We start from the raw sequence: 16,215 nt of genomic DNA, 5'->3' as shown, positions 1-16,215 counted from the left end.
GCTAGAGGGCGTGGACTGGAGGAGGGGGTTGCGAATAAATAATTTGGGTGGAGTTGCTTTTTTTAAAAAAAAGAAAAAAGAAAAAAAAAAAAAAGGACAAAACCTCCTACAGTCCTTATGCACATTTTAAATATATACAACTTCACTCTGCAATCTTTTGACTATACCTTGGAAACTCCTTGTTTTACAATAGTTGTATTTCAGTATAATCACATGCCTTAGATTTAGACATGCTAGTCCCCCACCCCCCATGTAAAAATGACTTATTCTTTCAAAATTCTGCGGATTCTCCAAGCAATGACGCATACAAACCAGCTCTATGATTTCACTTCTATGCACCACCTGCTGACTGTCTGATAGAGAACACACCCCAGTGCTGAAACCATTACCACCATCTCCTCCTCCTGACTATCATACAGTCCTCCTCGGTCAGCGTTAGTAAACGAAAGGAATGCAGCCTCGAGTGGTGGAACAGAGTTGAGGAATAAAAGAGTAGAGGACAGGACGCTGCAGTATTTCATAAAAGAAGCAAGGTTTAATTTACAGTTTTACTAAATGTACATTTTCTTTTTAAAAAGTGTCATTATACACAATAAATACAATACAAAATTAATCTGTAATACTATACTTCAAATTCTCTCACGGTCTTTTTTGTACATTATTATTGTTCCTTTTTTTCAATTTCAATGCTTGTGCTGTGTTTGTGTTTGAATTGTCCACCAGGCTTATACAAAGGGGGGCAAATAAAAACAAACAAACAAAAAGAAAAACAAAAACTCAAGTGAGGCAGGCATACAGTGACAGGAAGATCCAAAAGACAGAAAACACAGAAACCTTGCCTGACCCCTGCTGACTGAAATGCATAAAGTCCTAACCTGGCATCACAGGCAACAGGGGGTGAGTGGAGGTGCAGTCTAAAAACAAGAAACTGGAAAATCATCTGACAATAGAAGCAGAAAAAAAATGCATTTCTTACAAGTTCATTTACATCCTGACAGTACAACAGCATCTGAGCAGTCAATTTCAAACCAATTTTACAAACGTTCAATTTTTTCCCCTCAACATTTACTTAAAAAAAAGAAAAGAAAAAAAGACATGATATCTGTTTAAAATGGAGACACACAGAGGTTGATGGTACTCACTTTTTTCAATTCAAGAGGAGTTTACCTTAAGACCAAAGCAACTGATATTTAGGGTTAATATACTACATAAAGAAGCGTGGTCTTGATAAAGAGTTGGACTGCTTCATTTTAGCATTTGTTGTTTGCATCTCTGGAGCAACACTATCTTTGCGATAAGAGAATCAAATATGGTAGGTCCGGCAGCACACTGGATGTATTATGACTGTTTACAGTACTACACTGCTGTAACCTCTTTGGCCTTTCTTCTGCAGCTCTCTTAGTGAAAAGCTGTTACCTTTTAAACTGTTTGAATAAGATGCCTGATGCTCATTACGACACTGATTAAACCAGAAGATGAACCGCTGTGGACAGAGACTGGTGCTCAGACCACATGAAAGGAATGTATGAACAAGTGAATGAGGAAAAAAAAAAAGACCAAAGTGAAAAAGAAAGACAGAATTAGAGAACAATAGTCACTGACAATTTCATCTTGTTACTCGAATTTGGCTGAGGGAGCACATCTGTTGAGCATGTTCAAGTCTGCAATTCACCATTTTTGACTATGTTTGTATTTCCATCATGGGGCAACTTTAGACTGTAAATGACAAAGAAATGTTTGGACAATTCAAATAAACAAACAAAGCCAACACAGCCTGGCAGAGTACTACAGTGATACTGTTTTCACAGTGCCCCTTTCCCCTGCCTCGTTAAACTGTTTCATAGTTCCCCTTGTGAGTCCGAGGCTGAGGGGCTGTTATCTACTTTGAGTCTGGGGCACCAGGCTGCCGTTGTGGCCGCGGCCACCAACCTGAGGGTGCTGGGCCAAGGAAGAGGACGAAGAAGCAGAGGAAGAGGATGGGACTGAAGGTCTGTGTGATGAGGGCGCTGAGCCCCCAGGGCGCTGACTTTGGTGTTGGTGGGGTCTGCTGTTGCCCCCTTTAATATGGTGTCCGCGGGTAGAGGGTTCCTGCTGCAGATTAAGGATGCTGTCAATGGCGCACTGCAGATGCTCATTCAGTGAGTCATCTGGAGGGCTGCCGCTGGAGAAGCTGGCGTTATCCATGTCAGGAGAGTCTGACTTGCAGCGTTTGGCAGGAAGCAAAGAGTCTCGTGTGAAGGAAGACTCTGGCGACGGAGGCCCAGGGGCATGCTGGTCCATTCTGAATGTTCCTCCTGCCTTATGTCGATTTTTTCCACTCAACCTCTTGTATTTACTTACATCTGTCTCTTGGTCTGTGTGCTCTTCCCCTCTCTCCTTGGCCCCTTCTCTGTCTAGAAGCTGTGGGAGATGATGGTGTTGCGTGGTTTTGATACCACGACTAAACACATCCATTTCGTCCAGCCCCTGCACTGCACTCCCCAAACGGCCAGTTTCGTGGCTTGAATCTGTGTGAGTGAGTAAAGCCTCCCTGTCTCTCTTCTCTACTTTCACACTTGCTATCACTGTCCGCTCTGAGGGAGGATTTGAGGCCTCGTGTCTGGGGGGTGATGGTGTGGTTCTGGGGTAGGACAAATTTTCATCTCCTCCACCTGGGACACCAGGTCTGACCCGAGGACTAATGTTTTCCCGGTAAGTTTTTCGAAGGGGAAGACGGCAAGTTGTCTGTGAGGAAGTGGCAGTAGAGGCAGGGTTGTGTTTGACCCCACCTGTGTCGTGGTGATCCAAAGTCCCATTCATTTGAATGGAAGATGAGGAGGTGGATGAAGACCAAGTATTGGATGAAGAGGTGGAGGAAGATGAGGCTGAAATGGGGGGAACACTTCCTCTCAGTGATGGGTTAGACTGAGAGGTTGATATTGTGACTGACAAGCCAGACGAAGTAGTGCATACAGGGGACTGAGTTCTGATAACCGTGGCCGAAGGGGTTGATAAAGGGTGAACCTTCGCTTGTGATACAGCAGCTTCAGACTGCGGCTGAGTCTGGGACATAGACTGGCTGCTCAGCTGAGGTTGAGGTGTGTGCACTGGGTCTAAGGCAGTGTTGTGGACCACCTTACTGAACCCCGTTTGATCCTGCTTGATCTTTAGCTTCAAACCAATTCTCCTGCGAGCCTCATAGGTCTTGATAGGCGGTTTGCTCGTTCGCTGTGGAAGAGCATCATCGTCATCAGCCGCTTGAGAGTTTGATGTCGAGGATGAAAATGAGGATGACGATGCTGGAGTACGAACTGTAGAGATCTGACTAGTGGGTTCAGCCACTGGCTTGACTGGTGGAGTTGGAGGAGGAGGACAGCTACTGGACCAGGACACAGATGCACTGCCTCCACCCTGCTTTATCACGAGCTTGGTAGGAGGGAAAGGGGAAAGAGAAGGGGCCGCAGAAGGAACTGAGACAGGAGAAGGAGCAGGAGCAGAAACTGGTGTGGGTGCAGGCGGAGGGTTTGGGGCAATGATTGGAACAGGGGATGGGATGGCAGCAGGAGCAGGAGCAGCAGCAACAGCAACAGCAACAGCAGGTGCTGGAGCAGGGACAGCAGCAGATACCCCTCCGCTCACTGGGGTGGGTTCAGCAGATGATAATTTCTGCTGGGATGAAACACTCTCCAACATTCGCACATTTGCCACAAACTCTTCTGCAAGTAAATAAACAGAAATGTATAATTAAAATACACCTTCTTTATTTTTGAACACCTACAAAATTTTATTAATAATTTTATTAATTATTTATTAATAATTTAATAACCACAGACAGTGGTAAAATACCTGGCCTCTCCTTTGCCAAAATCTTGTCCTGGTTTAATGCAACCTTCTCCTCTTGAATGAACATCCGGTCGATCATCACCATCTCTGCCGAGGGGCCCAGTCTCTGCTCATGTTCATATGCCAAACAGCATCACTTTTAAAATCAATTCAGGACAAAAACGCACTAAGAATGCTTGCAGTGAACATGCTGATTTATAAACTTACTTTTGACTCTGCAAAGAGCAGGTAACGATATTTATCCAGCATGGCCTGAGTTCTTTTCAGCAGCTGGCTGGAGACCTTCTCAAATTCATCATCCACTGTGTAAAAGAGAACCAAATTGTTGAAAATTCTCAACTATAAATCAAGCAATACATTGGTAGCTAGGGATGGGTACCGGTATCCGGTGCCACGATGGCAGCGGTTCTGACATAAACGGTAGTAACCAGACCGAAAAGCAGCGCACACTTCGGTGCTTTTTTTCCCGAGATGTGATACACTTTGGATTCTAGCCAATCATTTTACGTTTCTGAGGATAGTAGGCGGGTCCAGGTACGTAAGTTCTTTTAGAGCAGAGCTACAGATTAAAAATGCCCAAGGCGAAGCGGTCAAAAGTCTGGCTGTACTTCATAGCAAAAGATGCAAACTCAGCAGCCTGCAACAAGTGCTTTAAGGTGATACTGTGATACTGTCAAAGGAGGTAACACCTCAAATCTGATGAAACACTTGGCAACGCATAGCGGTTTTTTTTTTAAAGCCGAGAAATGCGCCGTATTTGATAGCTTGCTGCGAGACCTCACACCGAGCACATCTACTGCAGGTGGGTTGCCTGTTATCGGACCCGGAGTTAGCAACATCCCCCAAAAACCCGAAGAGGAGAGTCCTGGCCCCTAGCCCTGCCAGTGTAGCAGAAATGATGACGGATGATGATGACGGCAGCAGCAGCCGTTCTTCTCTGCGTGAGTAGCTTAATGTTGTTCGTGTGTAATTTACGTTGAGTAGGCTAACCATGTTATTACATTAATGCATGTAAGGTGAACTAGCAAACACCGTAGTAGTTACATGCGGCCGTCTTCGTGTTTGATGGCAGATACTCCCTTCACCCTGGCCAAAAAGGCTAAAATGACCAAAGAAAAAGTGGAAAACAGCTAAACATGAGAGGTTTTTGGAAAAAGTTTGTGTTTTTTTCCATTGTTTAAGCACTGCTTCCAGCCAAGAGTGATACCATATATGCCCTATAGCTGCAGAAAAGGCTAACATTATTATCTTTTTACAAACAGCTGAACATGAGAGGTTTTTGGACCAATTTTGTGTTCTCCATTCTTTAAGCACCGGTTTGAGCACCGTTTAAGCACCGGCACCATTTCAAAAGTACCGGTTTGGTACTGGTATCGGATAAAACCTAAACGATACCCATCCCTATTGGTAGCTTTACAAAAGAGGCAATTTGTTACCTCTTTGATAATCTTGAGAAGAGTTGGCAGTTCCCTGGTAGAGATGGTAAGGCAGGAGTCTGTGCAGTGTGTCCTCAAATGAGCAGAAAGGGGCACTGTAGTTTGGGTGAAGCACTGAACCCTGATGTTTCCTTAGCTGTTCTAGGTTGCAAACAACAAGGTATATGGTACTATTTCACATCCTGCAGTGAAGTGTGTAAAATTAATACTGTTCACAAATATGGCTTTTAAGAATCAATTAAAAGAAGCCCTGGAAAATTACCATGGAACATACCTGGCTTCTTTACTGGGCTCTGCGCTGAAAGGCATTTTCATTATTGTTGTTGTCTGTAACAGGAACAAACAAATATAAAGTGTAAGGGTTAAAACCCTTCATACTAAAACTTAAATACCAGAGGCAGTACAAACATGTAGCAACACTCATTTACCTGAGCTTGTATTGAAGCTGGGGGCTGTGGAGCAGGCATTTGAGTCAGACTAGCTCCCAACACCTGTATCTGCATGCCACCTTTCCCCAGAGTCACCCCTCCAACAGAGCTTATCACTCCTGGCTTTGGCTGAACCTGAGAAAGGAAAACAAGAGGGAAATTTAAAAGCAGAAAGTGACAAAACATACAAAAGGAATGTATTGGGAAAATACTATCCCTGTTAAATTTTATATTCACTGACAAAGGTGTTAGAGTAGCACAAAATAACGCCAGGCAAATACCACACATATGTTCTTACTGGGAATTGGGTTCTATTACATACCTGTGCAGGCTGGGTAAGGCTGGCAGGAGTGACAGTCTGATTCACCATTGCTCCAGCTTGCCCTTGGGCTCCTGAGAATACCTGTAAGTCACTTGATGCTAGCAATAAAGAATAAAGATAATTACAAAAGGAAACACTTCAACGTCTGTTTTGCATCACTGACAATAATTAATGTCTAACCTGTAGGAGTTTTGACAAGCACTGATGTCGGCTGCAGCATTGAGGGTAGCTGAGCAGGTGTACCAGTGCTGGCTGATGATGATGCAATCACCACTTTATCAAGAGGCACATCTTGCTGGGAACTAAACTGAGTGGTGATTTGAGGCTGAGGCTGAGTAGGCTGCTTAGCTTGTAGCATGATGTTCTGCTGGACCTGGAAATACCATCAGGACAGATATATTTGTACCTACATTCAAAATATTTTGGAGCATACTTAGGCTCCTAATTTAGTTATGCTGATATTGTACTGGTAGGTTTATTGGTAATGTTCACAATGTATTTAACCCAACTGATAGCAGAAAAAATAATCATAAATGGAACTAAACTGAACAAGGGGAAAAGAACAACTAAGTATATATGCAGAAATCACATATATTATTTTTCCACGACAATACAAACTGTACTAGTGAAAGCAACTTAACGTGTTGCTGAACCTCAGAAAAAAGAATAAGTCAAAAATACACAAAGTGATTTTACAGTCAAGATCCCTAATTGTATGCTAATTACGTTACAAGTTTTCAGTAAGAAGAAATGTGTAACATTGTAATGATACCTGGTGAAGCCGTTCCAGCAGCTGTTTCTGCTTAGGTGAGGGTTGAGAGATGGCTGAAAGAGTCTGAATTTGTGCTCCTACTAACTGCAGATTATGTTGCTGATCTGATGTCAGGCCCTGGATGGGAACATGAGTTTTAACCACAGTGGTGGCACAAGCGCTGACAGGAGCTGCAGTGAACTGATGTTGTGCAGGTGGAGGCTTCGGTGACTGTGACATAGGAGGCATGTCTTGTTGGTAAGGGGCAGACTGAGAGGCCGGCTGAGGCTGAAGTTGAACTTGAATGTGTGTCTGTTGGGGTGGCGTTTGCTGTGGCTGGCCCTGTAGAGCTGGTTTGGGGGACTCTGCAATTTGGTTATGGACAATAAAGAGTGGAGGGTGAGATGAGGGTGTGCATGAGCGAGAAGGAGTTTGTGACTGTGGCTGAGGCTGAGAGGGAGGGCGTGACTGCTGTTGGTGGTGTGGTGACTGGATCTGCTGGCTCAGAGTAAGAGGAGACTGGGAAGGCTGGGGACTTTCTGCCACTGGTGGTGCTGTGGCAGGTGGACAAGGAGACATTCTATGGATCTTCAGAGGCTGCTGATGTCCACTGGAGGGTACCTGAAGAAGTGGAATCAAAATACAGTATGCTTATCTGATTCAAGGGAGCAAACATTTTAAGGAAGAATGAAATCAGGATATTAAGCACAGAAAAAAAAAGAAGAAAAATCACATACAAAAAGTCTATAGCAAATAAGTGTCCAGCACACAATCTGAGATTTGACACAAAGTAGGGTTGGGCGATATGGCTTTTCACGTTTTTGACATCAATATTTATTATGATGTACTATATGTATGCATCATAATACTGAGTTTAATACTTACACCTAGGTTAAAAATCCTAATTGCAAATATCATAATACACTCACACACTTTAAAATGAAAAAAAGAAACAATCAAATAAACTAATAGATAATAATACAGATTTATCACCCAATCCTGACGTACACAAACACAAGTAAATAACAACCAAACAAACACAAAAGCAAAGTGTTAGAATTAAAAACTAATAGATTTTAAAGTAAAAGTAGTAGAAGCTCACAGATTTTATTTCTAGCATTTACACATAAGAAGAGGGCAATGATTATTTAGCGAGCCAAAAAGAAAAACTGTAGACAAAAGCAAGAAATCAAGATCTGTGGGTCTGTGGTGATAAATTAGGAGGTGATCTGCAGACTTGAGGGACGAGGGATAGGTGAACATGTCATTTTGGTTTTGGGGGGGCTCATTACCCTGGTCACACTAGGGGACAGAGGGGTGAGAGGTGGAAGATAGTGTGGAGTGAATCAATTCATCAGTCCTTAATCAGTAATGCAGCAGATGAAGATGAGTTCATTTACTGTGACTAAGCAGTGTTAGTGAAGAGATTATTCTAGCCTTGCTGCTGTAGGCAGAAATCCAGGAAAGGCCAAAAAAGATTAGATCTCGTATATTTCAGCATGCTAAAATATATAGTCCAATTATACCATAACTTTTGCCCATTTCAGCTTTGAGTCAAGGATGTTAGAACTGATTAAAAATATCAAATGAATTAAAAAAAAAGAAAAGAAAAAGATATTCCTTTGAATATTGTTTGCCAGTCCTAAATTCAGAGTAGTTAGCACGCAATAGGTATGGACAACTGGAATGATCATGCCTTTGCATGTAATTAAGCAACGTAAGAAACACACAGAAGCCGCAAGCCAACAATCATATTTGTTCTTTGGAAATGCAGAGCAAGGGTGAGCGCCATAGAAGCAATGACTAATGCAGAAGAGAGGTACAGAATAGTAAGGAGAAAAGATAAGATATCCTAACATTGTTGTGGAGGCAGCAGCAGCAACAAGGGGGTGGGGCTCAACATAAAGGGGCATTTCTACCTGCTTTACCATGTGGGAAGGGCCAGGGGAAGGGCTGTGGCTCTGGCCCACCCAAGAGTCAGTTAATTGGCTGTCATGGACAGCAGGGGCCGGAGTAGTGATGCTGTTGCTGCTGACGATTACAGATGCAGGTACGCCCACAGAGGGGGTTGACTCATTCTCTGTTTGGTGGTGCTGCTCCTGATTGGAGTACATTTACCATTTCAGGATGAGGGAAGGAAGGAAGGAGGAAGGGGATTGGAGGGAAGGGGGAGTAAAATAGTAAACCAAAGAGGTCAAACCAAGATATCACTCCATGCATGTTATTCATCTTTTTAGACAATGTTAACTGAACACAAGGTAAGCAAAAGTTTTAAGTTTGAACACTGACCTGTTGAAGAAACATTTGCAGAGACTCTTGGCTCAGGATCATGCTGGGGCCCTGGTTGGTGAACAGTAACCTCCCTGGACTTTGCTGAGCCTGAGGGGGGACCAGCCCCACTGCTGTGACAGAGGAAGAGGTGGAAACTGACATGGACGGAGAGGAGGAAGATGCGGTGGTAACCGTGGACACAGTAGAAGCCGGCTGCATGGCAAGGATAGATGGCTGTGGTACAAGCTGCTGAGTGGGATGAGTAGCCTGGTCTGTGGAGCTTCCCAGCACAGTTACACACTCTCCAGGCTGTCCTTGAGCCATAGTTGCTGCTACTGTGCTGCTAGGGACTCCACCTGGCTGAGGCTGCAAGGCTGGCTGAAGGCTGACAGCGGGGCTCAGTCCTTCCACCTGGCTCAGCATGGTCAGGGGGTTCTGAATTGGCATGCCCTGTATGACTGTCTGGGCATGACCTGAGACAGTCTGGGTCTGTGTCTGATTTTGGCTCTGAGCCAATGTGACAGGCATCTGAAATAGGGTAGGCGTGCCCATCTGGCCAGGCTGGAGCTGAATGGGTGCAGAGAGGATGTGGGCTGCCCCAGGATGGCTCTGCGACGTCAACACCTGACCCAAGTTGATATTCTGGTTTGCAGTTAAAATCTGGTTTGCAATGATTTGTCCACCAGGACCCTGGCTTGTGATGATGTGGCCCCCGGGGTGCTGGGTCAGGATCTGCCCACCTGCTTGCAGCTGTGGCAAGAGAAACTGGTGGTTCTGACCTTGCAGAACTGTCTGAGAAGGAATAACAATGCTGCTAGATTGGTTTAACAAGTGTACACTCAGGGGCTTGCCAGATGGTTGTGCTGCTTGTGGTTTGAAGAGGGTTTGCTGAAACTGAGCGCCTTGAGTTGTGGCTTGAGTACTCAGGACAACATTGGAGCCTGGCTTTCCTGTCAGGAAGGCTACATTCTGAGCAGCAGAAACTGGAAGTTGCTGCAGCCCTAGGGCCTTGTGGGCATCATTTTGCAAGACTTGGGGTGCTGGCTGTGGCTGCTGCTGTTGTTGTTTGAAGAGTTTCGGTTGGATGGCTCCCCCCTGAGGGGGTTTAGGCTGAATAGGTGGTGGTGTGCGCTGGATGATCACGTTCTGCATGATTTGGCCTTGAGGTTGTGTCTGGGATCCTATTCCTGAACTTAGAAGGGTGTTGCCAAAACCCACAAGCCCAGCAGGAGCAGTCATTGTACCACCACTGCTGCTGTTTGTGCTGCTGACACAAACAGCCGGTCCATTTAAAGCTGGAGATCCGAGAGTAGCTTTATTACTTTGGATCAGAAGTCCACCTCCTGAGCCTCCAAGCCCTGGCTGAGGACCAGCACCTGATACCTCTGGCCCAGACTGGTGCAACTGGTAACCACTCATGGCTTTAGCCAGGATTGGCTGGCCAGACTGATTGATAGTCATGACGGTAGGCTGACCCACAACCTGAATCTGTCCAATACCCAAATGTCCAGATTGACTCCCATTAGAAAGAGCCTGAAGACTTGAAATGGGTTGAAGCGTCACATTTCCTAGGCCCACTTGCTGCATAAATGGCTGAACACTGATTGCCTTGTTCATGACCTGGGATTGGAGTTGAAGGCCCTGTTGAGCAAGGACTGACCCTAGCATGTCAGTTGTGGCGTTGGGGGGAGTAGCAGTGGTGCTCGTGGCTGACCCAGGAAAAATCGTTGCTGCTCCCCCAACACCAATGCCTACACCAACAGCACTGTTTCCAGCCCCAGCAAGGCTGGCATCAGGCAGTGTCTGAACCACCTGTGTAAGGCCTGGAATTCCAAAGGAGCCCAGGTCCAGCTCAGCTTCTGCCTCCTGTAAGCTTTGCTCTGTGATGTTGGCTTCAGCCAAACTTTGCTGCAAGATGTCACATGGCTCATGATTTGTCCCAATGCCATTGCTCCCACCTTCTCCACCTGGGGACCCTCCCAAGATGTCATCATCCTCCAAGAAGTCCAAGTCAACACTGACTCTAGGAAGGCCTGTTGACTCATTGGCCGACAGCTGGGCTGTAGGCTGGACCTCTGGAACGTGGCCCTTCAAGGAAAGGAGGAAAACGAAGAGGAAATAAGTGAAATCAGGTAACACGTAAATTTTCATCACTAGATATGATGGTAAGGGGTGGAAATGAACAAAGAAATGCAAATATAAAAACCCCACAAAAATATCTTGTCAGAATGCAGCAAAACAAAGCCTGTCAAGTGTAGGTTTGTTAGTAGATGGGAGAGGAGTAACAGGTGAAGCATGCGACATATATAAATAGAAAACAGAAGGAAGAGCATTGGGGGATTTTACTCACCCCAGTGGCAGAGAAGAATGAGCTGGAGGGGTCACTTGAACCATCCAAAAGGTCGTCAGTGTCCAACTACAGACACACCCACAAAGGATAGGAAAGATGGAAACCAAAGGCACCCAAACCAGCAGGCAAAAGTCACCAGGACAGATAAATATACAAACCATCAGCCAGGGGAAGGGCAAGGAAAGGACAGAATACAGTCCAGGAAACCCAGATTGTAAAAGAACCAGTAAAAGGATAAGTGACAAAAGGGCAAAATGATAGGTGTAATACAGAGTCGGGAAGCGTTAGTATTATCATTTCTCATTTTGTGAATATGCCAAATAAAAAGGGAAGGGAGGCTGGAACTACAAATAGTGCAAATCAAAAGCAAAGAAAACCATTAAGCAGATACAGCAATAAGAAAATTACATGAAAGCAGTGAGGGAAGCAGGTTTCAGAGTGCATTAACGTGTAATCTAAATTGACTTAAGTACAGAGTCACACTTCACTAACTGATGCCAGCACTAACAAAAATATGCATAATTATGACCCCTCATCACACCAATTACAAACTCACTTTTTGTAAATAGAAATCATAAACTTAAAAAAAGGAGGCATCTTTCTTTCTTTTCTTTTTTTAAAAAAAACCCTCCCCCACTCATACTCACATGGGTCTCAGATCCATGAAGAAAGTCATTGAGAGCTTCTGGGTCACTGCAAGAGAAAACAAAGTGAATCTTCACAGTACAAGGGAAGAAATGGCTGACCAGTTTGTGATGAGATTTAGCCGATTTTCATCAAGTCATCATTAACTTACCAAATTACATCTAGAAGGCACCTGCCGTCTTCATCATCCATGACAACTGTTAAAGATGAGAAATTGTTTTTATGACAACTTGATTTATTTCATTGTCAGTGCACGCTTTAATTATTATTATTATTTTGATAGGGCAGTAGGGAGCAATGCAAAAGAACAGTGAGAGTGAGGGGAATGATACACAAGAAATGTCCAGAGTGGACTCGAACCCAGCCATTTTTGTCTCCATGTTTACACAGAAGCTGATTTATGGCTTGCCACACTTGATAGTGAACTACAGAACAGTGATGTTTTTCAAGTCCTATGCTTCTTCAGCATGACAGGAATTAATTTCATATGATTATTTAATATTACTAATCCTTAGAAGTAACAAATTTTTGTTAATTTTTTTTGTAAAGCACTGCAAAGTAGCAATAAAACATATTTTTCTGCACTGCTTGTCATCATGAGAAAACGTCAAAATTATTCTATTGGTGCAAATATCATAATCACTATTACTTTGTTCCTAATTAACTTAAAAAATAATGAAATAATATATTTGTTGCTCCCCGTTGGACTCCTGGTTATCAGTCGGTTTCCAAACAGATTAATTTGTTTTGCTTATTAACCAAATTTAAACTGTCACAGCATCTGGGGGCGTGACTTGGGGTTTTTAGTGAGAGGCAAATAAACACCACTGTAAAGAAAACAAGTACACTGGATTAAAAAACTAAAGGCAAAATTAGCGTACTGCTGCAAAAAGAAACTAAAGAAAAAAAGAAAGCAAAAATATTTCTGTTACCTCATTTATCTTGTTTTCATAACTGTTGGAAGTCATAATTGTAATTGAACATAGATTTGAGTTAGCTGCTCACTCCTTAGAAGAACTACAAAAAGAAACCACAGATCTTAATATTATGTTCTCAGATCGTTAGTTTAGACAAAGAGGGGGTTCAAACTATATTCAGTTAATGAGCCACATACAACCTAATTTGATCTCTAGTGAGCCACACCAGTAAAACAATTTCACAATAAGATACGTTCCTTTTAATTTATTAGAGTACAACTAAACATTTAACATTTAATTACCTATCGATGTGCAACACTGATGAAGAACAGCCTATACTAGCTTACAGTATCTCTCTAAAAGCACAAAACCTTCTAATTCTGAGTGTTTTTAAACTGAACTAATGTATTATTTTACTCTTTATTACTAAAAATTTGTCAAGATACAGAAATACTTTCAATTCCAACATAGTTTAGTGTATGGATTAAGCTGTAATGTAAAACTGGCATAACTCTACCAGGTCTAGAAATGCATTTTATTGAAAAATCACAAGCATTAAAAATCTAAACATTTTTCTTGCTTCCAAAGCTATCCAGTAAGCTGGACTAACCATCATGGTCATTTGGCATCCAAAAAGACCAAGTTATATTTAAACACTCAGTTCAGTTCAGTTCATTTTTATTTCAAACATATACATTCACCAACATTTCATAAAATCTTTCCATGTAGTTGTTTGAAAAGTAGGCAGAAGTATATACTTATTTAGCCCTACCCCCTCAGGTTTACATCCTCATCATCTAAATTTGAACAACAAAAAACGTATACAATGCCTTCAACTTAGAACATAACATCACAAAAAAATATTTTCTGATGTTCAACTAAAACTATATTTAGATTTGCTAATTTGCAGAAGAAAATAAACATCAGTTTAACTGCTGTCTTGGGTTAATTGCATTTTCTTCATTCTTATACTTATTTAAAATTTCTTTTTTGAGTTTTATTTTAAACTGGTTTATATTACTACTGACCTTTATTTCTTCTTTTAATTCATTCCAGAATTTAACTCCCGCTATTGAAATAGACATCCTTTTCAATGTTGTTCTTACTCTTTGTAATTTTAAATTCCACTTCCCTCTAAAATTGTACCTCCCTTCTCTTTCCAAGAACCATTTACTTATTTCGATTGGGAGCATCCCTTTCCTTGCCTTATATATTATTTGCACTGTTTTAAACTTCACCAGATCCTGGAATTTTATAGCTTGCATCTTAATGAAGAGTGCGTTTGTGTGAGCCCTATACCCCTCCTGATTTATTAGTCTAATAGCCCTTTTCTGCATTATGATTATAGTCTGAATATTACTTTTATATGTATTGCCCCAAACCTCTACACAATAACTCATGTATGGTAATTGTAAAGCACAATATAACATATACAATGTTTTCCTATCCAGAAATTGTTTTACTTTCCCCAAGACAGCAATGCCCCGTGCTAACTTTCCCCTCACATAAGTGATATGTGATTTCCAACAGGCCTTATGATCAATGATCACACCAAGAAATTTTATGGTATTAACCCTTTCTAGATATACATTATCAACACAAATTTCAATGTTAATGTTTTTCTTATAGTTTCCGAATAACATAAACTCACTCTAATTACTCTTAGGTAGTATGGGCTACATAGTTAGTTAATAACAATATTAATAAACATTTATGAAGTCCATCACATTAATTTCAAAGTCCTTGATTTTCCACTGTGTGTTTTTAAAATTCAAATTATGAGTAATGACTCAAATCATTACATCACCTATCACTGTCAGATATTTCGGTGTCTTGTTAGGATAAAGCAAGCATGACGTGATAAATAAAATATGAGGTCCTTAAATTATAAAATAATAATAAAGTTTACAGTTAAATACAGAAACTGATTTTCAAAAAATTCAACGTCTTTTAACACCTACACTTATCAACAACAGAAATCCCCATGTGGTAACGAACCCATCGAGAGACCAAGCAGAACTCATATTTGTTAAAATCCGAAAAAACAGCGGATGGCAATAGACAACAAACTGAAAACGCGCGGTTTTCGCTCCGCCTGCAAAGATTTCGAGAACGGGCTCTCGCCTCCCGCTGAATTTACCACAACTCAAAACACCAGCTGTGCCTTTCGTTTCCAACAACACGAAAACACCATCTCAAATCAGCTTCCACGAGTTTACCGAGACCTATAAAGCGACCGTACACCCAGTTGCCGCTCTGAAGCAGCAGCAGATCGTAGCCATTGCTCGGTTAGAGCGCAGCTAGTACGCAGGATATGAATGGAGTCACTGCAAGCGGCTTGCTACATGCTAGCTAGTGTTTTCAAAGAGCTTTGCATGTATATTTCGCTTATTACTCACAACACGGAGTATTTCGTAGCCACACTGCTGACTTAAAACACTAATTTAACAAAACGTTTAATTTTAAACCACTGTTTTGCCTCTATTTTCAGTCATTTTAACGCATCTGGGTTGACTTTCGTTAGCCTAGCTAGCTAACCAGCTAAGCCAACAAGCTATCAACAATATTGAGACGTACAGCTAGCTTGAGGCTTTGACATTCAAAACAAACCAGCGAGTGACACAATTTTAACACCCCTACTGCACAACGATGCCTCGATTTGACAAAGACAAGGGAGTATTGTCTGCTTTGAAGCGTAAACGCAATTGCGTAGCTAGCTATCTCTCCTTGTAAGCAAAATATGAGTTAATGTTGGAATACTCTTGGATGAGGGGGGTATGCTTGGGAATTCGGTGGAAAATGAGCATGTTCGCCGGTTCGTGCGGCAACGTGGCGCTTCGATTGCGGTAGCTGTGCAGTTCGCGGCTCGCGTGCAGTTCGCGAATATTGCAGCTTTGTAACAGTTTTTTGGATTAATAGAGAAATTGCTACATTGTAACAAACTCACCCGAGACGATAGAGGTGCAGGCAGCGCGGGGTCTCCAGGACAGCCTCGCACGGGCTGCTGTACAGGACCCAACTACAAGGCAGGAAACAGGAGACTTCCGGTTTGCCTGATTGAAATCTTATCCTCCTGCGTATACCGTGGCAGAACTTTTCTTTCGACGTGCTTGGCAAAGTTTTTTCGTACATTTAAACACATTTCTCAGTAAATTTGTGGGGCTGTTTTTGTTCGTAAAGCTGAAGTCTGAAATTTAGGAAAAAGGACTGGAGATTTGCAGCTGATAGCGCGCGAAAAGCTAACCCTTGATGTTTAAAAACGAAGTAAATAGC

General features: G+C 42.5%; 1 protein-coding gene across 1 annotated transcript; it reads right to left on the bottom strand.

Moving 5' to 3' along the window:
• Nucleotides 1–508: 508 nt before the first annotated feature.
• Nucleotides 509–15,966, bottom strand: bicra (BRD4 interacting chromatin remodeling complex associated protein). The gene is made up of 15 exons (XM_040037422.1): nucleotides 15,890–15,966; nucleotides 12,177–12,222; nucleotides 12,028–12,073; nucleotides 11,381–11,446; nucleotides 9,049–11,118; nucleotides 8,679–8,858; nucleotides 6,781–7,380; nucleotides 6,189–6,381; nucleotides 6,009–6,106; nucleotides 5,687–5,821; nucleotides 5,521–5,585; nucleotides 5,259–5,428; nucleotides 4,030–4,124; nucleotides 3,826–3,928; nucleotides 509–3,695 (listed from the first exon to the last, which is right to left on the bottom strand). The coding sequence occupies exons 2-15, from the start codon at nucleotides 12,215–12,217 to the stop codon at nucleotides 1,876–1,878; spliced, it is 5,682 nt and encodes a 1,893-aa protein (XP_039893356.1). The 5' UTR covers nucleotides 12,218–12,222; nucleotides 15,890–15,966; the 3' UTR covers nucleotides 509–1,875.
• Nucleotides 15,967–16,215: the final 249 nt, after the last annotated feature.

The sequence above is a fragment of the Simochromis diagramma genome, unplaced genomic scaffold (genome assembly GCF_900408965.1).
Source record: "Simochromis diagramma unplaced genomic scaffold, fSimDia1.1 OVJJ01000463.1, whole genome shotgun sequence".
Taxonomy (NCBI): domain Eukaryota; kingdom Metazoa; phylum Chordata; class Actinopteri; order Cichliformes; family Cichlidae; genus Simochromis; species Simochromis diagramma.
The sequence above is the reverse complement of the archived record's forward strand: the minus strand, read 5'-3'. Positions and strand labels throughout refer to the sequence as shown.

Excerpts from the sequence above, each read along its gene's own strand:
- bicra (XM_040037422.1), bottom strand. The coding sequence starts at position 12,217 with ATGGATGATGAAGACGGCAGGTGCCTTCTAGATGTAATTTG. Across the intron at positions 7,381-8,678 it reads CTTCCCACATGGTAAAGCAG|GTACCCTCCAGTGGACATCA; the intron begins GTAGAAATGCCC and ends CCACTTCTTCAG. Across the intron at positions 3,696-3,825 it reads TTTGGCAAAGGAGAGGCCAG|AAGAGTTTGTGGCAAATGTG; the intron begins GTATTTTACCAC and ends ATTTACTTGCAG.